Source organism: Scedosporium apiospermum (genome assembly GCF_000732125.1).
Source record: "Scedosporium apiospermum strain IHEM 14462 chromosome Unknown SEQ_SAPIO_0143, whole genome shotgun sequence".
Classification (NCBI taxonomy): domain Eukaryota; kingdom Fungi; phylum Ascomycota; class Sordariomycetes; order Microascales; family Microascaceae; genus Scedosporium; species Scedosporium apiospermum.
The window spans coordinates 903,623-930,400 of NW_015971844.1; the positions used below are offsets into that span (position 1 = coordinate 903,623).

Below are 26,778 nucleotides of genomic sequence, written 5' to 3' on the forward strand. Positions count from 1 at the left end.
CACCTATACGAGCGTTCGTGTCAAGACCTGAACAAGGCATCATACGTTCGAAACCGTGAATTTTTTTTTTTCCTCTTTTTTTGCTTGTTTTTTTTTTTTTCCTTCTTTTTCCTTTCCTTTTTAATTTCTTTTCTCTTTTCTCTCTTCTCTCTCCGCCCTAACGGGTGGTAGGGGAGTTTAATGCAGGTGGAGAAACATCGCCGTATTGTATTGAGAGTCAGAGAAGCGAGGTGTGTGTCAGTCAAGGTGTTTCGCTAGAGGAATGGCCCTCGTAAAAATAGTTAATGTACAAAATCAATGACACCGACACGTGGTAGACAAATCATAAAACGTCATAACTGTCGCAAAACAAACCCGTCCTCCGTAATACACCATGTCCTTTGCCCTAGCCTTGTCCTACCCTTGTCCGAACCTTGTCCGAACCTAACCTTGTAAAAACAGTCGTTCCATTCTCACATTCATACTTTTTGGTTCGCACCTTAAATCTTCAGTCGTCGTCTCCTTCGATGATCATACCTCTGATGTTAGGGACGCCGATGAGAAGCTTTCCTCGAGGAACCCTGACAAGACCCTTCACGAGCATGCAGCCAAAGACCACAAGCTCTTTAAGGGCGGGGCAAGCCTTAAAGATGCGTTCAATGATATAATCAGTCACCGACTCGCAGAAGGAGAGCTCGAGGTATTGAAGCTTGGGATAGGTTTTTCCCTCGGCAAAGACCTCCTCAAAAGCATCCGCGGAGATGTAGCGTGCAGAGTCGAGGTTTAGGTGACGGATCTCGGTTCCACTATGATTCATGAGTGCACGAAGCGCACCGGAGCAGAAGCCGATGCCCGATTCGTGGTTGCGCGCCTCCTTCGCCTCTAGATGTCGGCACTTGGCGAAGTCGACGTATTCCAGCTCGGGGTTTTTCCAGTCAGTGAACAGATTGACAAAGCCTTCATCCGTAAAGTCGCTACATTCCGTAAGGCGCAGCTTGACCAAATTTTGGCAACTCTCGTGGGTGGCACCGAGCAATTCATCGTCGCAAGTGACGGCACGCCGGAGCGAAAGGGTCCTCAAGCCTTTTCCAATTTTCGTAACCATGTCCGCGCAGGACTGCCCATCAATCTTGTCGTTCAGTTGTAGGCTGAGATGTTGGAGATTCTTCAGTCCACTGATGAGCCTGATTCCCTCGGTAGAGAGCTTGGCAATGTGTTGTAGGCTGAAGCTCGTAAGGCTTGGGCAGTGCTCAATGACTGCTGCAATCACGGGGTCGCCAAAGTGCTTGTCTGTGAAATGAACCTTCAGTGTCTCCAGAGGTTCTCCCTTGGCAGCGAGGAACCCAACCCAGCTCTGCTCGCTGATCAGATTGGACCCGTGGATGGAAAGGTGCGTAAGCGTAAGGTGCCGTGTCACGAGATAGTTCATGACGTTGTCGTTGAAATGAATGCCATTCCTGAACTTGAAGAGTCGCAGCTTCTGGCAGATGGAGAAACAACGAATGAAATCCTCCTCCGTAAGCTTAGCAGCGTCATAAATCCGAAGTTCTTCTGTCGATGGCTCAAGGAATAACGTGAGGGTGTTCGAATCGACGAGACGCCTTTTCGAGAGCCGCTGTGCGATCTTGTCAATGAGATGTGGAGCCATGTCTCCAAGCGACTCAACGAGGTCGACATTCCGAGCCAAAGTCTCTACACACAGAGTGGTAAGGCTTTTGGTACCAATCTTGAAGGTTCCGTTCATGATTTGGCTCTTCATCTGGCGCTTTTTGCCAATCCCCTTTGTGGCTGGCTTGGACTTCGGCCTGGGTAAAGACTTATCAGGCTCGGGACGTTTGTCGTCCTTGATAACGCGCCCACAGTCTGCGCATAGCAGACCGCCGTTGGGCCCAGCCTTGGTGTACGGTGTGATGGTGAACTTTTTCAAGCACAATTCGCAATGATCGACCTGTCCCGCTCGGGATCTTAGGAGACTCATATAGTCTTTAACCGAGTCGTTGTCATCACTAGAGACGTCGGAATCATCCTCTGATCTTTTGCGCTTCTTGGGCTTCTTGGCGGTTGGAGGCGGCTTCTTCACAGGTGTCGACTTCTTGGTCGCAGTCTGCCTAGTCCTGCGAGTTGGACGCGCGACGATTTCCTCCTCCTCCTCCTCCTCCTCATCATCATCATCCTCCTCATTCTCCTCTTCTTCTTCAGTCGTAGCAGGTAGACTTGGCGCATGACCGTTAACGGTGTCGTCGCCAGGCTCATCGTCGGCTTGAGCTGCGCCGCTACGTCTCAGGGTCCCACGCTGAGCAGCACGCCGAATATTACGTGCTGAGATGTTGTAGGTCTAGAATCAAGTCCGTCAATATTTCTCTTAGAACGGAAATATGCATCTCCAAATCCCCAAGCATGACGCACCGAGAGGAAATCCGAAAGCGCCGTCGTCCTATTGAGAGGCCTAGAGTCAGCTGCCATGAAAGGTGAGTAGTAACGCCAGCTTGAGGTCAGAACACATACGGTCCTGTGATGTTTTGTCCTCTCTGAGCCCGCCGTGTATTTGGGTGGTTCGCTTGGGGAGGTCCCCCTCCTTGGTTGCCTGGGGCTGACATCTTGATCAATGAATTCAGATGCTCAAGCCGAGTTTCGCATGCTAGTCCAAGCCAGGGACAGTAAAACTTGAGATGAAGAGGGGGGAAGGTAGATGCTTGATGGTAGAGTGGGTGAGTGGTCAGGTTCTGAGCTGGCTTTAGCTTGAGGAATCACGGTAGCAGTGAATGGACGTGGGAAGGACTTCTGGTCCCCGATCAGGAACTTGACACGAAGTCACGTGCGAGCCCCTGAGCCCTTCCCCATCCACTGGAGCCGGCAAAGTTGGCCTGACTCACGTGAGTTCGTGAAAATTCGTGATTGGACTTTCCCCTTCAACGCGAACTCTTGCCACGACCAGAAGGTGCATCCCCCCACTCCCCACCGTCCTGTCCCTTCTTGCTCCAGCTGTTATCGAGGTACCCGATTCATAATCCATCCCTCACCTTCCACACCACCTCAGGGAGCCTCCTGAAATCTTGATTTCTAGACTTAGACCTCTCAGGTTTATTCTCCTTATTCTATTCCTTACCCAACTTCCTGTCTCGAGAGATGTGGAAACCCCCCTTTCTTTTTCATCAATCGATCCGTTTGTTTCGACCAGGCAACACTCAGTTCGTTGGCCCTTTTCGGGTTATTTGAAAATTGTATTGACCTTCTTGATCGAGTCTTTCCTTCACTCGCTTTGATCGACCTGACACTCTTTCCTCGTACTTTTTCCCCCCTTCGTCATTTATCAATTTCCGTCCTTTCTCGACGTTGATCCGACTAGTCCGCTGTGATGGCTGGCCGTCGGCTTCGCAGCTCCCTGTCAAAGACAGATAAACATGTTCCAGAAATGGGATTGAATGGTATGCTTCCTCTGCACCAACACCTTTGTGTTGAAACTTCCCTGGAACTCTTGACCGTATCTTACGCAGAGGCTAACAAAAGCTTCCCGACACAGGCACTTCTACCCCTACCCATGCACCCAATGGAATGTTATCATCCATGAACGGGACCCAAGACACACCAATTCGAGTCACCCGGAGTAGACGTGGCATCAACACGCCTGGATCCTCCCACTCTGCTGCGAATGGTGCCTTAGGCGTCGCAGGCTCTCCGGAAAGCCAGGTCTCTGTCTCTCAGGGGGCCTCCACACGTAGTACGATCGAGATCCGCCTTCCTAGGAGGTCGTTGCGGGGCAGAGAAACTCCATCTACTGCCGAAGATTCGGTCAATCTACCATCACAATCTCCCGTCATCATGATCTCCTCAGATGATGAAGAGCCTGTGCGGGGCTCGTCCCATCGTTTTGGTGCTAGGTCTGCCAATGGTACCACGAGTAAAAGGCCCAAATATTTGCAACGAGATGATCTGTCTCTAAACTCAAACAAGATGGATTTGGAAGAAGAGGAAGATGATTCGATCGTCTACACAGACTTCATCGTTGCCCAGCGACTCCAGGCAGAGGAATATGCACAAGCCACCAACGGGAGCCTGTTAGAACCTCCAGCGAAGAGAGCCAGGACCGAATGGAGCCGCTCTCTCCTCTCTGCTTTCCGTTCTGGTAAGAGCACTGGATCTGGCGCAGGTCTTCCAAATTCTCTCAACGGTCGGGCGAAGAATGGTCTTGGTGAATCGGCCCCTATCCCTGCACCGTCACGTGTTCCAGAAGTTACCATCACCGGAGGAACTCGAGCTGCTCAGGCAAGTGATTTCATTTCAGCATCCCAACTGCTCCAACAAGATAAGGTCGGCCTTGGTCTACCCTCGGACTTTTCTACTGGCGTCTCCTCCAACGATGTCACCGATGCCAGTGACGGAACGTCCGATGGTGAGGAGGATGATGATGATGAGGAAATTGAGAGCGAAAGTGACGAGGTTACTCGAAGAGTGGCGCTCGCGGCACGAGACCGCCGTGCATTCGGTCGACGCACTACAGCGCGTGCCGTGCGAACCGTCCGACAGAGGCTAGAAAGCTTCCATCCAGAGCTCCCGAATTTGTGGATCAACCTCGAAAACGAACCGCCCATCATACCGGTTCAAGCGGAACAGCCCCCAACTATTCATCGCAGAATGAAGGGCTTCCAGCTTGAGGGACTCTCATGGATGAAGCAAATGGAGGAATCCAAGTACAAAGGCGGCATCCTTGGAGATGAGATGGGCCTAGGCAAAACTATTCAAGCCGTTTCGTTGATCATGTCCGATTTTCCCGTCGGCAAACCTTCGCTTGTCCTCGTTCCTCCGGTTGCCCTTTTGCAGTGGGTATCTGAGATTGACTCGTATACGGACAAGACTTTGAAGACCTTCGTGTACCATGCAACGAACGCGGAGACAAAGGCACTCAAGCTTAACGAGCTGAAGAAATACGATGTCATCATCATGTCCTATAATTCTCTGGAGTCGATGTATCGCCGGGAGACGAAGGGCCACAAGAAGAAGAGAAAGGGGGATGCTTGCACCGTGGAGGTTCATAAGAAGCCTAGCATTATCCACAAAATTGACTTTCATCGTCTCATTCTCGATGAGGCCCACGAAATCAAGGTACGCCGCCGATCTTCCCAGGGGGCTCTATTACTTCTCATCATCTGTACTAATCACCCATCTAGACTCGCACTACTTCGACGGCCAGAGCCTGCTTCGCACTGAAAGGAACATATCGATGGTGCTTGACGGGCACTCCTTTGCAGAATGTCATTGGCGAATTTTTCTCCCTGGTTCAGTTTCTCAACGTCCGTCCGTTCAGCAACTATCTCTGCCGAAGCTGTCCCTGTAGATTGGAGACGTGGAACTTTGGCGAATCTAAGCACTGTCTCACCTGCGGTCACGGTGCGCTGGGCCACTTCTCCGTTTTCAACCAAGAAATTCTCATCCCGCTCCAGAGACATGGCCAACACGGTCCAGGTCGGGTTGCATTCGAACGGCTCCTCCTTCTCACCGACCGCATCATGCTTCGTCGTCTCAAGAAGAACCACACAGAATCCATGGAACTTCCGACCAAGGAACTCCGTATCAGTCGTCAGTTCTTCAGCGAACCCGAGAACGATGTGGTGCAAAAGATCATGGGAGACGCGAGACGGGCATTCGAATCGTTTGCTTTGGATGGAACCATTCTGAACAATTACGCCAACATCTTCAGTCTCATTATGCACTTACGCCAGACCGCAGATCATTATGATCTCGTCCTGAAGAAGGATGCGGATGGTGGTCAGAATGTTCTAGAGTGTTGTGTCTGCGAATCCCCCGCCGAGGATGCTATCATCAGCAAGTGCCGCCATCACTTCTGCCGTTCTTGCGCGAGAAGCTATCTCGATAATGTCGAGAGCCCTGACTGCCCCAAGTGTCACATCCCTCTATCGATTGATCTTGTTCAGCCGGAGCTTGAACAGGACCAGCTGCTGTTCAAGAAGTCGTCCATTGTGAACCGTATTCAATTGGAGAACTGGAGGTCATCGAGCAAGATTGAGCTCCTCGTCCACGAGCTCTTTTCTCTCCGGTCCGAAAACTCCACGCACAAGTGCATCATCTTCTCCCAGTTCACATCGATGCTCCAACTGATCGAGTGGAGACTTCGCCATGCAGGGCTTACAACTGTTATGCTTGATGGCACCATGACGCCCGCACAGCGTGATGCGTCCATCAACCACTTTATGAAGAATGTCGACGTCGAATGTTTCTTGGTTTCGTTGAAGGCTGGCGGAGTGGCGCTGAATCTAACGGAAGCGTCCCGAGTCTTCCTCGTCGAACCGTAAGTTCTCTCTTTCTTCTACCGCGCTCCTCCTCTTCAATTGTGAGGTGTATCCTATGCCATATTTTCTTTCGCTGACCCGTGTACCATAGATGGTGGAATCCTGCTGTCGAATGGCAGTCGGCGGACCGATGCCATCGTATTGGCCAAGCCCGACCATGTATCATTACCAACCTTGTGATCGAGGACTCTGTGGAGAGCCGAATCGTTATGCTGCAAGAGAAGAAGACACGCATGATCCACTCGACTATGAACAAGGATGCCGAGGCGGCTCAATCTTTGACGCCCCAGGACATGCAGTTCTTGTTCCGAGGCATCTAGTCGTCTTTGGTCCAAAAAAGGGGCTCAGGCTGACCCGATCTTTGTTTCGAGTTTACGACAACTCTACATCATTCCCCGTTTTCTTGGGGCTGTTGTTGTTTTTTTGTTCTTTTCTTTTTTTTTCGATGTACTTTAACTGGAATGGTTGTGGCATGATTTCATGAAATGGGCCGTGGGATCGGATGGGATTCTCACTTGTTTCAAGTGTTGTAAGTTATACGTTTTAACCGCGGAGAGCTCTATCTCTTTTATTGTTCTCCTAGGCAGGCAGATATGGGGAAGATAATGCAACACAATGTTGTGTACTTCCTCTTCAATATGATTATGTCTTATGAAAACAAAAGTGGGAGGCAGAAAATTGAGCATATAGATGTCGCAAAATGAACGTAAAGGATGTTGGGTCCGTTATGGAGAGCCTTGTTGGCCGCATGAGCATGGGTGCCATACCACACAAAGGTATCATACGGAGAGATGCTACCCAGGAGAGGATGGGCAACCATAACCACAAGCACGGTGTCCTACGGCTCTTGTTCCTTAGTGAAGCCGTCGGCTCCTTCATCAAAATGGAAGCCAAGCTCCTCTAGCGTCCTGGCCTTACACCCAGTCTGCTCGAAAGCGAGCTTCGCCTCCGCAAAAATCTTCCTCTGCCAAAACTCCGAGGGCCCCCAGCGAGGCGGTTCCTTTCCCTTGGCCTTCGCTTTCCCCACCCAGTCGTACATCTCGTTGATGTAGGCGGCGTCAGCCATCTTAGGAAGCACGTGGACGGCATCCCCTCTCTCTTCGTCGAGGTCGCGGGACTCCTTCCTCTGCTCCTCGACAGGTGGCAGGTCGAGGGCGTTCGACCAGACAGCGGCGAAGACGGCAGCCTGGGCCTCTGCGACGGGGAATGGGACGGCGCGCATAAGGAGGCCGGGGAAGACGAGGGTGGGGTGGTCGATGGAGAAGAGGTGGTGGTAGAGGCCGTGGACACCTTTCCCCCTCGTGATGAGGGAGGACGGGGCGATTGTGGGGAGAAAAGGGTAGCTGAAGAGAAAGCCCGTGCAGAAGATGACGGTGTCAATGTCGGTAATAACGCGGTCATCCACGAGGCGAACGCCGCGGGACGAGGGGAGGAACTCGACGATTTCGGGGATTTCCTCGGCACCTGCATGGGCGAGCTTCTCGGGCGGTGTGGGCGTGTGGACGGAGAGGAGAAGCTCGCGGGCGTGGCGGTGGATCTGGTAGGCGACGTCGAGGCCGGAGGGACCATTTCCTACCACGAGGACTTTTTGGTCTTTGAAAGTGAGAGGGGAGCGGAATTGCTTGGAGTGGATGGTGGTAGTTGGGTGAGCTGCGTTGAATTCGGAGAGGTTCTTGATGTCCGGGATGAAGGGGACGGAGTAGTGGCCGTTGGCGATGACGATGGCGTCGAAGGTGTGATGTTCTTCTTCGCCCGTGATTGTTGAGCGGGCTACCAGATGCCACTTTTCCTGTTCTCCCGCGCCTACATCCTTCTCTGGCTTCACGTCGACGACCTCCCTCGAGAATTTGATCAGATGCTTCACCTCCTGAGAATACCGAATAACATAGTCCCTTATAATCTCCCTCGTCGGATACACCCTGGCCTCCTCCGGAAACGGCACGTCCTTGAAATTCATCAACGTAGCGGGGATATTCGCATGAAGCTCCTCATACATGGGCGACATGAACACGGGTGCACTTCCGTCGGCACCCTCGCCGCCGGACCCGGGCCTCAGCGGCGCATCGGGCGGGTAGAACGGATCCGTCTGGGCGCCCGTGGGAGCGGGAGGCGCCGCGGACGTGTAGTGCCAGACGCCGCCCAGGGCGGACTCGGGCTGCTGCTCAAAGAGGACGATGGAGGCGAAGGCGTTTTGGGCGAGGAGGTATTTGGCGGATGTGATGCCGCTGGGGCCGGCGCCTATGATGGCGATGTTGGAGATGTTAAAGGGCTTGGAGGCCATGGTGGAGGGGTGGGATCGAGGAAATTGAGGTTGGTGAGAGCTTCAAGGTGGGGGCTGCTTGAGATCAGGACCCCGCGATTGTTCTTTTTAAAAAGAAAGACGGAAGAATAGGGCTGTAAGGAAGAAAGGCTGATAATAAGTGTTATTTACATGTTTTCTACTCTCGTCTAGTTAGAGAGAGAGTAAGCGCCTATTAACTTCGTAATTGTAGCTGAAGCGGAAACCCGCAGACTCATGCGACGCGGCGGATGCGTTTCTTGGCTTTGAGTCAGTCGATAAGTCGCAATCGTGCCGGGCGATTCCGCTATCGGACTGGCGGAGCCGATGGAGCCAAGATCGGCGACCGATGGACCGACTCCGTATATGCATGCCGTTACGGAGTACCGACTTGTGGAACAATGAAATAGATTGGAAATGAACTTGAACACTACCTGTGCTTTGATATTTCGAAAGTCTGTAGCATAGACAGACGTCGAGGTGGTCGGAATTGCAGATTCGCGCCCTCGTCTTGCCGGACTCCCGATTCATCTTGCAGGCGAGGACAGAGAGGATGCCGCTATCACGCCCATGGATCTCGAAACGTTAGGGAGGGTTTCTAGACATGGTATCAAGTTGGGAGATCTCTATCGTCGCTATGCCACTATCATGCCAATATTGTACAAGAGCCATCGAAATTAGGTAGCGCCGCCACGCTCTACCGATCTTGGATCCCGGCCACGGACCAAAAGAGAGAAAACAAAAAATTTCTCCATGTCAAAATGCTATCCGGAACGCCCTCTAACCGTCCTGAGTCTAGATAATATGCCCTCCGTAAGTGAGATCGGTTTCCACCTATAGCACAAAGATCGGGCATCCGTATCGTCGTCGTTGTTCCCGTCTATAGTTTTTTTTTCCTCCCCCTTCCTCAGCTGCTCGGGAGTGGGCGAGTATGATGACTCGCCGGCGTGTAAGTGAAACAAAGAACGCGTAATCCTCGCGCCCCAAGATGTTCTCCGCATACTCCCTTCCCTTTTACTCATCCTTAGGCTGCCTCATCCACGCATCAATCGCCAAACCAAAAGCAGCAAAAGCAGCACAGCCGCCCGCCGCCGCCTGCGGACCAGCATTCCTAGCGAGGATGGCGCCCGTTAGACAACCCGATATCGCACCGTTGGCAAGGTCGTTCTTCGCGCGGAAACCCTCGACACCGCACTCGATGCCGGCGAAGAGGGCGCCGACTTTACCGAAGTTCCGGGCGGTGGACCAGGACCTTTGCCCCATGTCCTTGAAGCCGTGCTGAAGCTGCTGTCGAAGGGGGAGCGAGGTGATGGGTGCTGTGCCGGCGCCTCCGGCGGTGTGGTAGGGCGTGTCGTAGGCCATCTAGAAGTGGAGGAGAGTTAGAAGCGCAAAGTGGCGGGGGGTTGAAGGAAGAAGACAGGGGCGTTTAGACGTACCGACGCCATGAATAATCCGAAGAGACCGCCCATACCGAAACCCATCACGCCGGATATCGCGGACTTGACGAAGCAGTTTTGCATGGCATTCTCCATCTGTTCAAGGGGTGGTGATGTTAGTTTATATCCATGTGCAAAAATGTTAGACGAACCGCGAGGAGGAACGGGGGTGACGAACCGTCTTAGCCATAGCAGCTTGCTGCTCGGCTTCCGACAAGCCTGAATTAGGTCTGGGAAAATTCATCGTTACGGGATGGCTTGTCGATTTCGGTCGTGGGAAAGCCGCGATGGGTTTGATGCAGGTTTCTATAGTGTAGTAGATACGATCCTCGATGCGTGGAAATGGGAGCTTAGGCGCGATAAAATTTTTGGGTGGCCAGTCGGAGCTTATCGCGATAAGATAAGAAGATCGGCCTTAGATAAGCCCATGGTCTCGTGCATGCCACATCGAGAAACTTGAATCTCACGAATAATCAAATTCAACCAAGCTCGGAATCAGAACTAGGTTACACCAGGATTACGAAGCAGGTAAATCTCATCTTGATGTCTCATGGTTTGTGGAAATAAGTGTTGCTTCGCGGATGGCGATCTGATAACGGTGTTTCCAATATTTTGTCTCCGGTGCTCTTGGGAGTTTGCTCCGAGGACATCATCGACGATGAATTGGAGGCGCGAGTTGGGGTGTTGTGTGCACTAAATAATTGGCCTGTTGTGATCTTGACCCCAAGTCAATTGATGTGTTCTTCAGTGGCCAGTCCAGGTACTGAAGTTGAACTGACACAACACTGCCTGGCCTGGCAATCATGTTAGGCTTGTTCTGAGGCACTGTGCTGGACGATGGTTTCACTCTACTTCGTACCCCTCCAATTGATCCCTCAATCACTCTCAACACTTGACATAGTCCGCCACCACCTCCGTTTCCCTCTTCCCTCTCCAATCACCTCGCCGAGCCGAAACACCAACACCAAGCCTCTGTGTTTGTTGGTGCAGCCATCCAGTTTTCCACGGAAGTAGGCAACTCGTTCGAATTCCCATCAGCATCGGATCCGCATCCGACGAAAGTAACCTCAAACCGCCGTTGCACTATAGTGGACACGACCTCACCAGCCGTCGTCAATCTGCGCTCTCTTCGTCCTCCGTATTTAGGGCCCCTCAATCCCAATCTCGATCCACAGTCCCCGCCGCTGAATGCACCAGACCGGTGCTAAAATCGCGCGATAGACCCGGTGACAGCACCCAGAGACCAACCATCGTCCATCGTCCCCGTCGATGCCACTGCCACCTTAACTATTTCCACACATTTGATCTGATCAATCGCTTCCCGCACTGCATTTCCCCCAAGTCCCTAGTGTAATGCGACTCACCAGCGATACCACCATATTATCCCATCCCCTCTAAACATCGGTTCACACTTTCTTTTCTATACCCGCCCTATTCGAATACGGGGAACTTTGCGCCCACCCCCCAGCCCATTTGAATCTCCGCCATCCCATTTCCGTTTTTTCCATTTCCGTACGTACGATTTCCCAGGTGTGCACCATTCCCGGCCCACTGTCCACTGTCCAGTCCACTGCCCACAGTGGCATAACCAACCGCGAATATGGGGAACAACCCCTCCTCGACGGCGGCAAAACCTGCCGCCGCCTCCTCAGTGCCAACCAGTTCTGCCTCGTCTTCCCACCACGATCATAATCACGGCCACAGCCAGGGCCACAGTCACGGCCACGGCGTAAGCAGGTCAGCCAGCAAGCGCGATTCTAAGGGTATTATGGCGATGCATACGACCCAGCGAGTCGCTGTTCCACCCGAGGAATCACTGGCCTCGGCCACCCGCTCCAACGTTATCAACCATCCGAAACCCCTCTCGCAATCCGTCTCCGGTCTCAGCAGTTCGTCGTCCCCGACAAACAACTCCTCCAACTCCTACTCCCACTCCACCAACACTACCGGGTTTAGCACCCCGCAGCAGCAGCAGCAGGTGAAGCCGTCCGAAGCTATCCCCGTGTCCGACGTGCCCTCCAAACCCGTCGACGTCCCCAGCGAGCCTTCGAGCGCTAGGTCTCACCACCATGTCGCTCCCGTCGCTGAACCCCTGCTCGTATCGCAGAACAGCATCACCGACCTGTCCTACCTTACCCGCCCACCTAGGCTTCCCCTACCCATCGAGGAGGAGCTCCATACCCCGGGTTCTCCCATCCTTGCCGCCACCGAGGCCCCAGAACTCGCCGAAATCGAACCTCTCGAGGCTGATGGTTTTACGAGGAAGTCGTCTGCTCTGAGCAGCACGAGCGTCGACGATGAAGAGGATGAGGAGGACGGGCTCGTTGTCGATAAGACGCGGCCTACAGTTCCTACGAGACTGGAATGGCTTCGGGGTGGTGAAAAGGTCTATGTGACCGGTACTATTTTCCAATGGAACCGCAAGCACAGATTACATCCTGTGTATGCGCAGACTATTCCGTATCCCCCCCTTCCCTTCCCTTTCCTTTTTCTTCCCTTTCCTTGCTAGGCTGCGCTTTTGTCCCCTCGAAATTTCCAATGAGCTAACCGTTCTTTTAGGGAGGGGCGCCCGGGAGTGTTTGAAACGACAATCAACATTCTACCGGGAACTCATCACATCCGGTTCTTGGTGGATGGTATTATGCAAACCTCGCCCGACCTGCCCACCACCGTCGATTTCGGTAACAACCTCGTCAACTACATCGAAGTTAGCCCAGACGACGTTCCTAAAGGACAGTTGACGGGCGAAGAAGCCCGCAAGAAAGCCGAGGCCAAGGCCAAAGAGGAGCACAAGCTTCACCGAGGAAGATTGGCGCTCCCTCCCGACCAGTACACGAGCCAGATTCCCAAGTACCTGGTCGACTTTGATCTGGCCGACGATTCGCCGACCTACCAGCACGCTTGGGCCGCTATAGAGAAGCTGCCCACGCCGCCCACGCTGCCGACATTCCTCGGCAAGCCCATTCTGAATGCTGCTGCGCCAATCAAGGACGATAACAGCGTTCTTACTCTGCCCAGTCACACCGTGCTCAACCACTTGGCGACAAGTAGCATTAAGAACCATATTCTCGCCCTTTCTGCGACCACGAGGTACAAGAACAAGGTATGCTATGTTCACTTTATTCGGATATAAAAAGAAGAAGGGGGAGCTAACAGATAGGACACTAGTACCTGACCACCATTATATATAAGCCTACCAAGCCTACTGGTCTTGATGACTGAAGGGTGGGATGGTTCACGACCCTCCCGCCAACTATCGGGCAGATTGGGCTCAAAAGAGAGGAGGAGAACTTAAAAACGGTACCAGTTTAGGGATATGTCGCGGATACGAGCGATTCCGGGTTATTCATATGTCAGCGGCAGCGAGGAAGGAAAAAAAAAACCCGGTCAATGTGCCTCTTCTCGCAGTAATAACACATGAACTATGATCGGGGCATGGGAATAGATTAACTTGGCCGGATGGTGCCAATAAATGCAAATTGGTTTCTAATGCGATTTTCCTCACATAGCCATAACCTGCCGTGTCGCAATTTTCCATTTCCATATTTTGTTTTCTTTTCTAGTTCTGTTTGAGTGCAAAGGGTATCTAATCCCTCCATTTGATATACACTTCGTCCGTCCTAAACCGCTGCGTACAAGTAGTGTCCTCGAGGGGCGTGCGGAACCCCGTCTCGTAGGCCAAAAGCCCCGCGTGCGCAATCATGATGCCATTATCGATGCAAAACCTCTCGTCCGTAGCATACACACTGCCTTCCCTATCCTTCGCCATGGCGCCCATCATCTCCTGCAACCTCTCGTTGCACCCGACACCGCCCACAATCAGCACCTGACTACTCCCCACATGCGCCATGGCCCTCTCGGTAATCTCCACAAGCATGGCGAATACGGTCTCCTGCAACGTAAAGCACAGATCCTCGGGCGTGAACGCCTGCTTCCCCGCCTTGATGTCGGCCTTCATCTGCGCCGCCAAGGCATCCGCCGACGCGAGGATGCCCGAGAACGAACAATCCATGCCCTTGACGGTATACGGCAGATCGAGCAGCTTGGAGCCCTTCTTGGCCAGCTGCTCGATGTTGTAACCCGGGGCCGGGTCGTTGCTGATGTTTAATGTGCGCGCGAAGCGGTCGAGGCAGTTCCCCACGGCGATGTCGAGCGCCTCGCCGAAGATCCGGTACCTCCGCTCAGCGTAGGCGATGACCTGGGTATTCCCCCCGCTAACGTACAGTACCACGGGGTTTTCAGCGCCCGTAATAGCGCGCCCCATCTCGATATGTCCCACGCAGTGGTTCACGCCCACCAACGGTTTCCCCCACATAAGCGCCAACGCACGCGCCGCCACAGCAACGCTTGTCAGCGGCGCGCCCATCCCCGGGCCTTGGGTGAAGCAGACGCAGTCGATGTCGTCGACGGATACGCCCGCCTCTTTGAGGGCCGAGAGGGCCACGGGGACGAATTGGGAGCGGTGGTGTTTGGCTGTGTCTTTCGGGAGGAAGCCCGTGCCGGGCGGGGAGACGAAGGTGTGGCGGACATTGGAGAGGATGGTTACGGTGGGGTTGGTGACGGGGCCAGTGTGGTGGATTATGCCGATGCCGAGTTTGTTGGCGGAGCCTTCGCAGCCGATGGCGATGCGGCCTTGTTTCCGTTTGGGCATGGTGGCGGTGGTGGCCTTTGCGGCTTGCGAGGGAGGTGAGGTCTTGGGAGTTGGTTTGGGGTGAGGTTGACGATGCGATGGTGGGGTTGCGATGGAAATGGTGGGGGTATGTAACACTGTATGTATCTCAGTGCAGGCCAAGAAAAAAGAGATCAATATTACCAAACGTTTTGCGCGAGGGAGTCAAGCCATGCCAGTATCAAAACTAGGCGAACATCCACCGCAACCCAGCGCACTTGAGGCATTGTAAATCTTCTTCTGTCACTGGATCAATCTTCTCGAATCTGATATCTTGGTGGGGCATCAATCAAGACCCTGTCCCTCGCCGTTGGAGGGGTAATCTTCATCATTCCCTGATTGCTTCAAATTCAATTTCCATCAATGGATTTGATCAATGATGAATTAGTGGGGGGCTGGTTGGCTTCCGGGCGGGTCCCCGTCCACTGGCTCAAAAGCGCAGCCTTTCACTGTAGCGACAATTTGGGACCCATTTACAAGGGGCCACTCCACTAAAATCCCCCACAAGAAAAAAACTCTCAGTATGAAAATATGAAAAAATACAATTTACATGCAAAAAGACAGAAAGAAACGCGCAATTACATAAGCCGCCCCGCTATTATGTTCGGTCTTGGTCCAATCCACAAATGTCACCAAAGCCGGAATGATGTCTTGGCCCATAAGCTCCAAAGGCGCTTGCGCTCCTCTCTCCCTCTCCAATTTTTGGAAAACACACAAAGTCCGCCCACACAACTGCACACAAGTTTATGGTCTCTTTCCTGCTACTTGTTTTCCTTCAGCTGCTTCTATTGCGCAGGTTCTCTTTCGCCTACTTGTTTCTTTTTTGAGAATTACTCTATGAGACCACTTCTGTGTAATATCAGCCCTGGGCGGCTGTGGTGTGCCTGGGATATCTGGTATCATGGAGGAGAGGGTAAGCAACATTGGCTGGAATCCCTTGCCTCTTTTCAGCCCTTTCTCGCCTGATACTAATATTTAGAAACCTTACAGACCCTGGCCCAGATTTTGTTGCTGGAATATCAGGAAGCTACCCTGAAGGGTAGACTCACTTGCACTAACGTCTAGGGCACTCTCCAGTCTTGACTCCCCTCGCTCGATATATCCACAAGTTTACAGCTCTAACCCGATATTTCTCGGCCACCAAGAACCAGCAGCAGTACCTAGAAGTTCTCTGGACATTTGGAATATATCCAAGGCTTGAGGCGCGCTGGCGCCAACACAGTCTTTGGTACACGGTCCTGGGTATCCATGACACCCAAGCAATGGAGGCGGCGGCCCTGTGGAGATGGACTGATAAATGAGCAAGAATCACATGGTAAGCAGAAGTTCCTGTCAAGAGGATTGTTTCATTATGTACATCTTGTTCCTTTGCTTCTATGGCTTCCTCCCCCCTGCTGGAGCTGAAGCTGGAGTCGGGGCCTTCACGCCGACTTGACCACATGCCTACTCGCCTGGGTCGTTCTCCGCTCTCCTCCATCCTCTTTCAATCATACATATATATATTGGTACACTCAAGGGCTGACCTTTGTTTATTTTTGTTTTTGTCAGGGTCCTCAAGAAATATTCGTCAAAAAGCCATACCATAACTGAAACGGCTCGACTCCACCGCGGCCTTCCGGACACACGGGATTCGGGATATACCGATTTTTTTTTTTGTCGATCGCGCGACAAGAATCGGTGAAGGATGAGATAAAGAGGATAATCGATACACCTGCCGTCTTTTTGTGGTAGGTGCTCGAGGGCTGGACAGGGTCACTCAGGAGGCTGGCCGCTTCTGCGCCTGCTGCTGGGCCAGCTGGGCCGCTTGAGCCTGCTGAGCGGCCTGGGCTGCCTGGGCCACTTGCTGTTGGCCGTGAGGTGAGCTACCTGCTTGTTCTATTGCCGAAAGTTCTTTCGGCCTCTTCCACATAAAGTTGGGAAGGGGTACAGTTGATCGGAAGCGCAGGGCTGTGGTGTTGAAGGGATCCACTTCATAGATGGGGGTGTCCTCGTCCTCATCGGAGTCATACTTCCACCTATCTGACGTGTCGTCGAGTAGTCCTCGCGACACGCCGAGACCCCGCCGATCTATCCAGAGCCTTCCCAGACGACCGATACGACGTCGGAATGCGGGGTGTCTGGGAACGGGCGTCGGCAGTTCCTTCGCTCCTCCAGCCTTGAACTGGAATGCCGGCGGCTTCTGCATTACGGGGGATGGCGGCGGCTCTTCGTCGATATCCATCGAGTCCGAGGCGCTGGATGCGGGAGGTGTCATGAGATACTGCATCTTGGCTGGCCGGAACTTAATATGTTCCATACGCTGGTCGTCGGGCGGAGAGAGGGGCCCCATGGTAAGATCCACATAATCTTGGTTCCACTGGCGGTGGTAGAGCACCTTGTTTTCAAGATCCAACCGCAATTCGTTCTCCTTCTCAGCAAGTTTGTCCTCTAGGAGAACAAGCTCTGGCTCCGCGGGCCTGGTGTCCACACGCGCAGGTACACCCTTGGGGCCACCAGGGGGCTTCTGAAGGGCAGGCACCTCGGCGGCCTTCCTCTTTTGTGGCTGGTCAAGAGTTAGCCCGGATCCAGGAACACCAATATGGGTACTTCGTTGGGGATATCTTACCTTCTGGTGGAAGAGGTCCTCGTCCTCCGTCTTGATGCCGAGTCGGATCTTGATGGCCTTGACCCTCTGCCTCTGCTCAAAGACACTTCTCTCAAAATTCATCAGCTCACGCTTGAGTAGTTCTCTTTCGCGTGAGAGGACGATGAGCTGACGGCCTTCCTCCAGCTCACGACGCAACTTCTTGAGCTTCTCGGCGCATTGTACATCGCGAGCCCTGGTCTTGCGGGTTTGCCTAGCCTCTCTCCTCCGGAAACACACATATGGATCCATGTCATCACTCTCGGGATGCGTCTCGAACTTGAGCGAGGGATGGATGGTCTTGTTACCGACCTCAAGCCGACGAGACTTCCAGTACTCGTATATGGCCTTGGCATGAGGCATAATTTGAGGCGAATTCAGTGAGTTTAGAGACGGTACCATGGCGTCATATGCTACCACGGTGTTGTCGACGGACGCGAAGGGTGTCTGCGCAGAGGCAGTCTCCTCGAAGATGTCCATCATTCGCTCAAAGTCATCCTCCGTGAGCGCATCCGCCGCTCCCTTCTTACTGCTGTTGTACTGCTTGAGGAACTCATCGTCCTCAGCCGTCATGTCATATTGACACGACACACACTCTTCTACCGTTTGCGAGAATCGGATATAAGACTGCGGTCCTGAGAACCGCATTCGATAGAGATCGTCATACTTGATTTTGCTTGGTTGGGGAGGCGGGACCGGGATTTCTTGGTCATTACTGGTACCCGCCTCTTTAAGGATAGTCTGGAGATGGTATTCCTGCAAGAAAGAAAGGCGAGGCCGTCTCTGTTAGCCTCCTGCAATGCTAATACTGTTGAAGGGATTCGAGGTCTCATATGCAAGGGAACGGCAAGTTCCGTCCGACTGCACCAAATATCACATGACTAAGCACGTGATATAAGGACATATCATGGGATATCAGGGGCATCAGGGGGAGGTAAACAACGAACATTTTCCTCGGCTTGCTCGACACCGGTCGCGATTTGGTTATCAGTTGTGAGAGCTTCATAATCGCTTCGATCGATCTGGTCCTCCCGGTGCACCCCAAGGGCGGTCTTGGGGCTGAGCTTCTTGACTCGCACCTTCCTCGTAGACATGGTGGGTACGGCCAAGGGGTAAACCCCGAATTTTTGGCGGAAAATCCGCAAAAAAAATTCGATCAAGTCATGCACGAATGCCAGAGACGTCGATTTATTGAAAAAAATTGATGGATTTGCGTCGTTGGGGTGGATGTTTCGATGGTCGAAGTGGGCGGTCTTGATGGCTTGACGTTGGGACCTGTTTTGCCGCGGGCGAAAGAAAATTTTCACACGACCCCAGCGCTGTCTGTCGTGTTTTTTGCTTGGATGGGCGGGTTGTTTGGGGGAGTTTTAAGTACCTTTGCAGTAGTAAATGGGTGGTGATGGTACTTTGGAGACGCTGCGGGGGGGATTCTTGTCCTCGCCTTTGCCAGACGACAACTTCTCCCAGACACCTGCTGTTTCTTTTGGTTGGAGGGTGAGGTCCGTGCGTTGTTTGTCACGTGAGGTAAACTTTATGGAAGGTTGTCTGAATCAGTCATTATTGCCAGGCAATGACCAATAACATGACATGACGGGGTATTAAATGACTGGGCAGGCGCGACCAGGCACCAGGATTCTGAATGACTCTGGAAACCTTAGATTACATGATGGAATTTACACGTGACTTTGAGGCAACTCTGAAAACTCGGATTGAGGCTCTTCCTCGAGATTGTAATCTGGTGGGATTTAAGACGATTTAAGAGTGACTACTATCATGGACAGGTTGATATGACATTCCCGGCGATCAACGACTGATCCACTAGTTTGTTTGCTGCAGCAGATTGAGTGAGGTGCTGTGGACTTGGCATCTGCGACCCGGATCACTTCTCGACATGTGTGGTCTGTGCTCGTCGAGCTCCCTCTCTCTCACCTGGGAGTTTGTTTAATCTCGACAGTGAAAATCGATTTGATTGATGGTTGATGTTTCACTGGACCCCGCCCCCTCACTCCGACCTCTGCAGGAGCCGCCAGGCTTCCAGTAAGATTCATGCCCGCCATTTCAGCCCAATTGCAGCCCCTATAAAACAGACCAGCACCTCAGAGGACAAGGCAAAGTACCCCACCATTCGAAAAGGGAGGCAGGCAACCTTTGCTTTTGTTTCCGCCCCTGCCTCGCTCCCTCTTCCATCTGCTTTGCCGCCTTGGCAGAATTCCTTCCCTTTCCCTCTTAGTCTTGTGCTACGTTTTAGACGACACCCAACCTTCGAACACGCTCCCCCACACCGACACCTTACCCAATTCCCGCCTTTTGGGTCGAGTCAAAAAAGATGGGCAACACTACCAGCGCGGTGTTGGACAATATTGTCCAGGGGTCCAATTGTGAGCATTTACTTATTTCCCCGCCTCTCTCTCGCCTGCCCCTCGTTCAGCCTCGTCTAGCAGCGAGGAGATGAGACTAGTTCGGGGTGGGCACGTGGCCCAGACTTGGAACTAGAATTGCTAATGGGTTTTGGATTCTAGTTGATCGGGAAGAAGTGGACCGTCTGCGCAAGAGGTTTATGAAGCTCGATAAGGCATGTTTTTGCCTCCCCGGGCGGAGTTGGGCGGATCGAGGGTACTGGGAAACGAAGCGATGGGGCTAAATGGCAGGGAGGGAATTGAATACTGACTCTGGATATCTTGGGTGGTGGAATAGGATAACTCGGGAACGATTGAGCGAGAAGAGTTCTTAAGCTTGCCTGCGATATCGTCGAATCCGTTGGCGACGAGGTAAGGATACCCCTACCGCGAGACGATTGATATTCCCGCCACCCACACTCATGGGCACGCCTACATTTTGCCATACTGGGGAAAGGGAAAGTGGGGGTGTGAGGAGCGCGGAGTAGGGGTAATAAGAAGGATGGTCTAACCCGCTTTTGTCACACAGGATGATCGCCATCTTCGACGAGGATGGCGGCGGCGACGTCGACTTCCAAGAATTCGTGTCAGGGCTCAGCGCCTTCTCGAGCAAGGGTAACAAGGAGCAGAAGCTTCAGTTCGCCTTCAAGGTATACGACATCGACCGCGACGGCTACATCAGCAACGGCGAGCTCTTCATCGTGCTCAAGATGATGGTGGGCAACAACCTCAAGGACCAGCAGCTGCAGCAAATTGTCGACAAGACGATAATGGAGGCGGATCTGGACAATGACGGAAAGATTAGCTTCGAGGAGTTTAAGAAGATGGTGGAGAATACCGATGTCAGCAATAGCATGACGTTAGGTGAGTTGGATTTTCTTCTTTCTTTTCGCTTTTGGCTTGCCTTTGTCTATCCAAACATCGAAGGTGCTGGCGTACCCCACCTGTTTCGTGGACTTAGTTCAATGCTCTGATGATGCCTCCTCCACCTTTTCATCATCTCCCTATGTTTCGTGGGTCACCTACTGACTGCTCTCTTCTAGACAACTTCTGAGAAATGTGGTGGGATTTTCCCATCGTGGCTTGACGAACTTGGATTGCAGTGTTCCTTTGAATTTGTGGGTTTGGAATGGAGCAGGGCGGTCATGCTTCCGGAAAATACTTGGCTCAAACGACTTCATAGTTCTCCTCCTTTTGTTTCCCGTTTATTTTCCTGTTTCGTTTCTTTACTTTTGTTCGTCGACTCGCAATACCTTCTCCTCGTTTGAGCGTCTAGTAGACCAACATATAGGGGACATGACTTTATGATATGGCACGCCTGTTCAACGCCATAATGTCAAACTTGTGATACAACAGAGATTCACTTTCTTCCTTCCGGGGGGCGGGGGCGTGTGTGTGAGTGTGTTTTCCTATCTAGTGATTACTTGCAAACCGTCTTTCCGTATGTTTACATCGTGAAGAGGCGACCCATGGCTGATTCGGTTGAATTTGTTTTTCCACTTTGTTTTTTCAATGTTTTTCTTTTAACGGCTGAGGATGCAGGACCGACTCCCATCGTCCAGGATACATCCAACAGACGGTCCGGCACTCGCTAGTCCGAACCGGCCCGCGGGTATCTTCGGATCACCCTAACACAAGAGGCCAAGTTCGGAACCAGAAAATTCGGCTCCACGGTTCACAAGTATGGTTCGCGGTGCGGGTGCTGAAGCTTAATAGGACGCGACGAAGGAAGGATTGGTACACTTTCGACCGTTTGTAAACAGCTCAAGTTTCAGTTATCCGTCGATGCAAGACCCTTCTTGTTTATACACTGCTCTCTCATCTTTGGTTCCTCATCTTTTGGTTTCTCATCTTTTGGTTGATCCCGTTTACACCGGCGAGTAGAACCCGGACCTCGCCGATCCACGGTCTGATGTGTTCGAAATGCGAGAGAAGGACTTTAATCTGGTGGAGGGCCAATATCAGAACTTGTATTATTAAATGTGGGTTGTGATAGACACCCTCCAAACCACCAAAAACAATAAGCTCTTTCTCTACTAAGAATTACGTTCCGTGCTCTAGAACATCGACTCTGCCATATCTAGGCAGTATTGAAGCTCCTTCCCGCCGCTTTGAAACAAGGTCCCCTTTGCGGTGGGTGTGGTGTATTCGCACTTTATACCAAACCCTCTCGAAACGGGGTTTCCATGCACGGATGCTACTCTAGAAGTTCATGCCCTTCATAACCAGGTTTGGGAAGAAAAAAGAAAAGTTAGCAATAATACCATAATTGACATCTAATACCCAATAATAAACCCTAATAGCGGCGTAAGAACACTCCGTTTCTTGGAGTGCCATCTCTCGTGTTCCCGGTCATCATCTTCTCCCGGAAGTAGGGAAGCTGCTCAAGACTTCCTGCTCCATTGCTTCGCCTTCCTCTATTTTTAGATGTAAAGTATCAGTGATGTGGACTCTCCACCAGAGCGTTACATGTTGCTTCACCGAACAAGATATTTCGGGACACCGACACTTTTTTTTGTTCTCGGGTTCCCCCTTCGACTAAGCCCCCTCCCAAGTTTCCGAGGCAGGGGGTCGCGAGACAGCTCACTCCGTACGATTAGGTATTGAGGGGAAAGAAGGAAGCGGGGCCGGGGTGTCTGTGGTTTAGAAGTTGCTGCAAAGAATATCCCATTGTAACCTTTAATACGCCGTATTATAGACGCCACTGCGCACGAACATCGCCGATCTGCGAATGCCACTTCAAAGTATCAGTACTTGGCAGACCCTCTTCTTGGGGGAAGAGGGGCAGAAAGAAGAAGAGAAATAGGGAGCGAGGGCGAAGGGAACCAGGAATCCTGATCCTGCCCAGGGAGACGGTGCCATCCTTCTGCCGTTTTTGTTTTATACGCAGCCACGGTTCAAGGAGACCAAGCCGGGCAGACAGGAGCGCAGCTGGCTCTGGGCACCAAAATATTTTAATGCCATGGATTTGTATCAGAGTCCTCCCCGCTTCGACGAGTTACAGAGTTAACACCTCCTGGGGAAGAAGAGACCAAGGGCTCTTTCAACTTCGTAGGGTTTATTTGGAATTTGTTGAGGGGGGATGGGGGAAAAAGATCAGTTTCCGCTCGTTCCCCGTTACCGCCCAGGGGGGCGTTACCAGAGAATAGGCACAGCCCGGAGCTCTCTGACTAATTTACCCTACTGCTCGTGTGTCGTCATCCTTTGTGCCCCTGTCATGATTGCGATTACGATCAGTTACTTCATAGTCCCCGGGAGGTTCTGATTATAATACTCCCGTGGCTACAAGAATACTGAGTGTAACGAAGGGACCAGACCTGGCCTAGAAGCCCCAGTTGAACTAATAGTCGTGGCAGCCAAGGAGCTACTGAGATGGGTTATCCTCTTTTCATACCATCTCCTGTCTCATGTGAGCATCGAACGGGGAATCCAACAGCGAGATATTCTAGCTGTGCGATTTTAATACCATACTAGTAATATTGCGTCGCCGTACGAAGTATAGTCCGACCATTTTCCTAACCTTGATATTACTTCGTAACGTCATGGCAATAGTCTACGAAGTAGAATGTTGAGCTATGAATAGTTCTGTACAAAGTGGTTTTGGCCGGTAACTTTTTTTTGCCAGGCTGATTCAATTGGACGTTGAGGGCATGGACGAGATTGACCTGTTCGCCTGAAGTTTGTGGCTGCCCTACGAAACACAGTGGATGGAAACGGGAAGAGCGGTCTGGTGAGCTTGGGTGTACTGTTTGCTCAACCAACTAAAACGACGAAGTACACAGGTACTAAGCCAATTGATCGGTTGATGCGGTGTAGTTACTAACCAGCCAGGCGTCCAAGTTCAAGCACCATGATCGAGCCTGCCGGTTGAGTCTAAAGGGAGATCTTGATCGCCGCTACTCATTCGACAAGCCACCTTGACGTCGTACATGTACATCAAATGATTGATGGAAACTGCAATGATCAATCAAATCGAAGATTGAGGGTCTTGATTGATACCAATGTATTGAGGTACACACGAGTTGGGGCCTACGCAGGTACGAAGTAAATGAATTGATATTACTATTCGTGGGTAGCAGATAGCAGGTGCACCTTCTCTTAGCGTCCCCAACGATCTGGCTGGGTTTCGAAGTATGGATGGGGTGGGTGTACACTACAAAAAGCTACAACTATTAATACCTTGTGAAGTAGGAAGTAATCATTCGCAGAACCCGAAGTCCCACACCCTGAGCCGCGCTAGTCTCCCCAAATCCTTTGATCTTCAAGGCAGCTGCGCTGGAATCTTCGTTCAACCGGTCTGTTCCGGTCAATGTTAGCCTATGGAGGACCAAGTACGAAGTACTTCGTAGGGCATGGCGGGCCTTTAAAAAAAAAAAAAAAAAAACCGCTCTTGCTGCCAACGGGTCCCGTAGAATTTTCTCTACGCTCTCATCCACCCGACTGGACAGCCGTATACGAAGTAGCTCGCTCCGTCTCCTCGATCTGGTTCATCATCAGCTGGCTCTCATAAAATGCTATCCGCGATTTGCCCTCCCATTTGCCCTTGGGCTGCATCGCGCTAATGCACTTCATTACTAGTAGTGGATTCTGAGACAATGAGTTTGGAGTATAGTATCCAAGTACACTTGCTTGGTCGTGTACTTTTATCCTCCTCGACGCTAGCGTGGTACCGAGAACCTGGTCTCTAAAATCTTCACCAGTGCTGCATGCACTAGGGAGGAGTGGCTCTTGTCGATCTTCAGAGCCGGGGCGAATGGAAGAAAAAAAAAAAAGCTCAATATTCCCGGATCGTCATGCTTTCGCAGATGAGGATGCCCCGCACTTCAATTCCAGACTTTCACCCCAGAATCTTTATGGTCTGGGTTGGGCCAGACGCCTCCAAAATGTAGAGGTACATTTCCTCAACTTACAACCTCAAATCTGTTGAAGTAGTGTACCTCCTGCTGGCAACTCATCCACTGCTCCGAATTGAATCCTCTGAGCGTCTCCAAAAGGGTTTTGGTGTGAAAACCCTAGTTAAGAGTGACCACCAGGGTACCTACGAAGTATTCCTCCGCCAGGCGAGTGAATCCGCAACAAGACGCCTTCGATTTTGAAACTCCAACCTGCCGAATCCTTCCCGAAGACCAGGGACCAGTACCGCCGAGCTGGTTAGACACCCCCGCCTCGCACCTGCACTCGCACTCACGCTTCACACACACTTTGCCTCCCCCAGCCTCTGTGGGTTTGTAGTTTTGGAATACACTTCAATGCATGAAATCTTGGTTTCTTAGCAGATGCAGGCCTGCCCTATGCTCCACAAAGTTGACCTCCTTGTTGCAGGGCCTGAGATTGTCAGTACTGATAGTACTAGTGTACTTCGGACTTGCGAGTGTAGGGGCTACTTGAGGGCACTACCCCAGTCTCAACCTGTTGCTTCGTTTCTTCACCGGTTGAACAGTGATATCCTTGATCCTTTTGTTCTTTTTTTCCTCGCGAGAAGTCTGAACGTTGATGCCCAACGAGCTTCGACAGTGCATAATATCTTGCAAATTTTAGCAGCCCCCCCAATTCGGCGCTTTCGACTTGAAAGAGCATAGCGTCTTGGGGAGTGCAACCTGTTACCAGAAAACGAGCATATCTTCGTATACCATCTCCTGGGCTCCAAAGCCGGCTTTCGGAGGAGAAACAAATCAGCCGCTCTTCTTCCCACTTCCAATTTTAGCTCACCAGGAGGAGACGAAAGTGATGTGTAGAGTGCTGGAATCCACTTGACTTCGGAGGTTTTCACGCCTAGCGTGCGTAACGAAATTCTCAGTACCTTGCCGAGGTAAGCATTTGCACGTTTTCTTGAATAATAGGATTTTGACCAAGTCTCGCCCATAGTAATCACGTACTTTGTCCATCCTCTCTCATGTTATGGAACAACATGGATAAGAACAGGGCCAACTGCTCTGCAAAGGATTCGTCCTCACCTTATTTCCCCCTGCACCGGAAAAAAGAGATAATGATGGAAGACAGCGTGATGAATCAAAATATCCAAGAAAAAAGGTCGAAAAAAAATTCAGAAAGAAAGAAAAAAAAAAAAAAAAAACCAGCGCCAGTGCATGAGTAGTATACTTCCGCAAAACGCCAAATATCCTCTTGCCCGTGGGGACCATCTCCTGTTTCTGCTCTAGTAGATGACTTGGCTGTCTAACATAAAATCATGTCCGTTCCCTGGCCTTTTTGTCCCTTCGCGAACCCACTAGCCAAAGCTCGAGCCTACCTGAGGCGAAACTGGGAAATAACACAATAATTTACGCCTCGACTCCCCAAACAATGCTGCAACTCCGCTCGCCGCTCGACTTCCAAAGTCGGAAGCGCAATATCAACTAACTGGTCCATAGCGTATGCATTGCACACGCACACGCACACACACACACCAAACACCAGGTGCCCAAAGTCAAGGAAATAGAGGGAGGGTCAGCTGTCACTTTCCCGTAATTTAGTGCAATCCATTCCATTCGGGGTATCATCTCTCGTATCCACGTAGCAAAATTCTCCACCAGATCAGACCTTTCGGGGGCGGGAGGGGAACGGAAAGAAAAGAGAAATCACAAAAGAAACTGATCATGCCTAGGCAAGACCATTGAAGCAACACAACAGCAGAGCGTAAATGAGCGGTGACAAAGAAAAAGAAGAAGAAGAAGAAGAAACCATGAGGCCTGCCTCACCAGAACCTAAAATAGACACCGGATGGAGGAAAACGGAAGCGGCGGCTGCCATACCGAGGCATTGGAGCAAAGAGCCCAGTGCCGCTTGAGATCTTATCGCGGAGAGTGGGTCATAGTTGAAGGAACAAACGGAGGGCCCGACAAACGAAGGAAGTGGGGAGGGAACCAAAACTGCATGTCCTCCGTGGGGCCTTTTCTTCAGACTCGCTGCGAGATCCAAGGGCTTCCGGAAAGAATGTGGAAGAGAGCATCCTGCGACCTTAGGACACTTCCTTAATGGGGATGTTGCTGCAAAGCAATAAACAGGTCTGGGAAGGGAGGACTGGCATGCTTCACCCGAAACATGGCCTTGCTTAGGGGATCAGACCGACCACAACTCCTCGAGCGAGGGCTCTGT

General features: G+C 51.8%; 6 protein-coding genes and 2 pseudogenes across 6 annotated transcripts; 3 read left to right on the forward strand and 5 right to left on the reverse strand.

The window, feature by feature from the left end:
- Positions 1-487: 487 nt before the first annotated feature.
- On the reverse strand, positions 488-2,576 carry SAPIO_CDS9553 (uncharacterized protein; the record flags this gene model as incomplete). The annotated part of the gene is made up of 3 exons (XM_016790916.1): positions 488-2,314; positions 2,386-2,413; positions 2,485-2,576. 3 exons carry the CDS (start codon positions 2,574-2,576, stop codon positions 488-490), a joined length of 1,947 nt encoding a protein of 648 aa, XP_016639426.1.
- An 815-nt stretch (positions 2,577-3,391) lies between these two features.
- SAPIO_CDS9554 (DNA repair protein RAD16) lies at positions 3,392-6,604 on the forward strand (the record flags this gene model as incomplete). Its single annotated transcript, XM_016790917.1, has 4 exons — positions 3,392-3,404; positions 3,500-5,079; positions 5,145-6,283; positions 6,376-6,604. The coding sequence occupies 4 exons, from the start codon at positions 3,392-3,394 to the stop codon at positions 6,602-6,604; spliced, it is 2,961 nt and encodes a 986-aa protein (XP_016639427.1).
- A 518-nt stretch (positions 6,605-7,122) lies between these two features.
- Positions 7,123-8,565, reverse strand: SAPIO_CDS9555 (annotated as a pseudogene; the record flags this gene model as incomplete).
- Positions 8,566-9,576: 1,011 nt separating this feature from the next.
- On the reverse strand, positions 9,577-10,242 carry SAPIO_CDS9556 (uncharacterized protein; the record flags this gene model as incomplete). The annotated part of the gene is made up of 3 exons (XM_016790918.1): positions 9,577-9,924; positions 9,999-10,094; positions 10,177-10,242. 3 exons carry the CDS (start codon positions 10,240-10,242, stop codon positions 9,577-9,579), a joined length of 510 nt encoding a protein of 169 aa, XP_016639428.1.
- Positions 10,243-11,598: 1,356 nt separating this feature from the next.
- Positions 11,599-13,220, forward strand: SAPIO_CDS9557 (uncharacterized protein; the record flags this gene model as incomplete). The annotated part of the gene is made up of 3 exons (XM_016790919.1): positions 11,599-12,440; positions 12,558-13,101; positions 13,167-13,220. The coding sequence occupies 3 exons, from the start codon at positions 11,599-11,601 to the stop codon at positions 13,218-13,220; spliced, it is 1,440 nt and encodes a 479-aa protein (XP_016639429.1).
- Positions 13,221-13,584: 364 nt separating this feature from the next.
- On the reverse strand, positions 13,585-14,649 carry SAPIO_CDS9558 (annotated as a pseudogene; the record flags this gene model as incomplete).
- Positions 14,650-16,423: 1,774 nt separating this feature from the next.
- Positions 16,424-18,384, reverse strand: SAPIO_CDS9559 (Histone acetyltransferase complex component; the record flags this gene model as incomplete). The annotated part of the gene is made up of 3 exons (XM_016790920.1): positions 16,424-17,209; positions 17,273-18,046; positions 18,238-18,384. The coding sequence occupies 3 exons, from the start codon at positions 18,382-18,384 to the stop codon at positions 16,424-16,426; spliced, it is 1,707 nt and encodes a 568-aa protein (XP_016639430.1).
- A 1,232-nt stretch (positions 18,385-19,616) lies between these two features.
- SAPIO_CDS9560 (uncharacterized protein) lies at positions 19,617-20,740 on the forward strand (the record flags this gene model as incomplete). Its single annotated transcript, XM_016790921.1, has 4 exons — positions 19,617-19,668; positions 19,810-19,843; positions 20,216-20,550; positions 20,730-20,740. The coding sequence occupies 4 exons, from the start codon at positions 19,617-19,619 to the stop codon at positions 20,738-20,740; spliced, it is 432 nt and encodes a 143-aa protein (XP_016639431.1).
- Between the last annotated feature and the right edge of the window lie 6,038 nt (positions 20,741-26,778).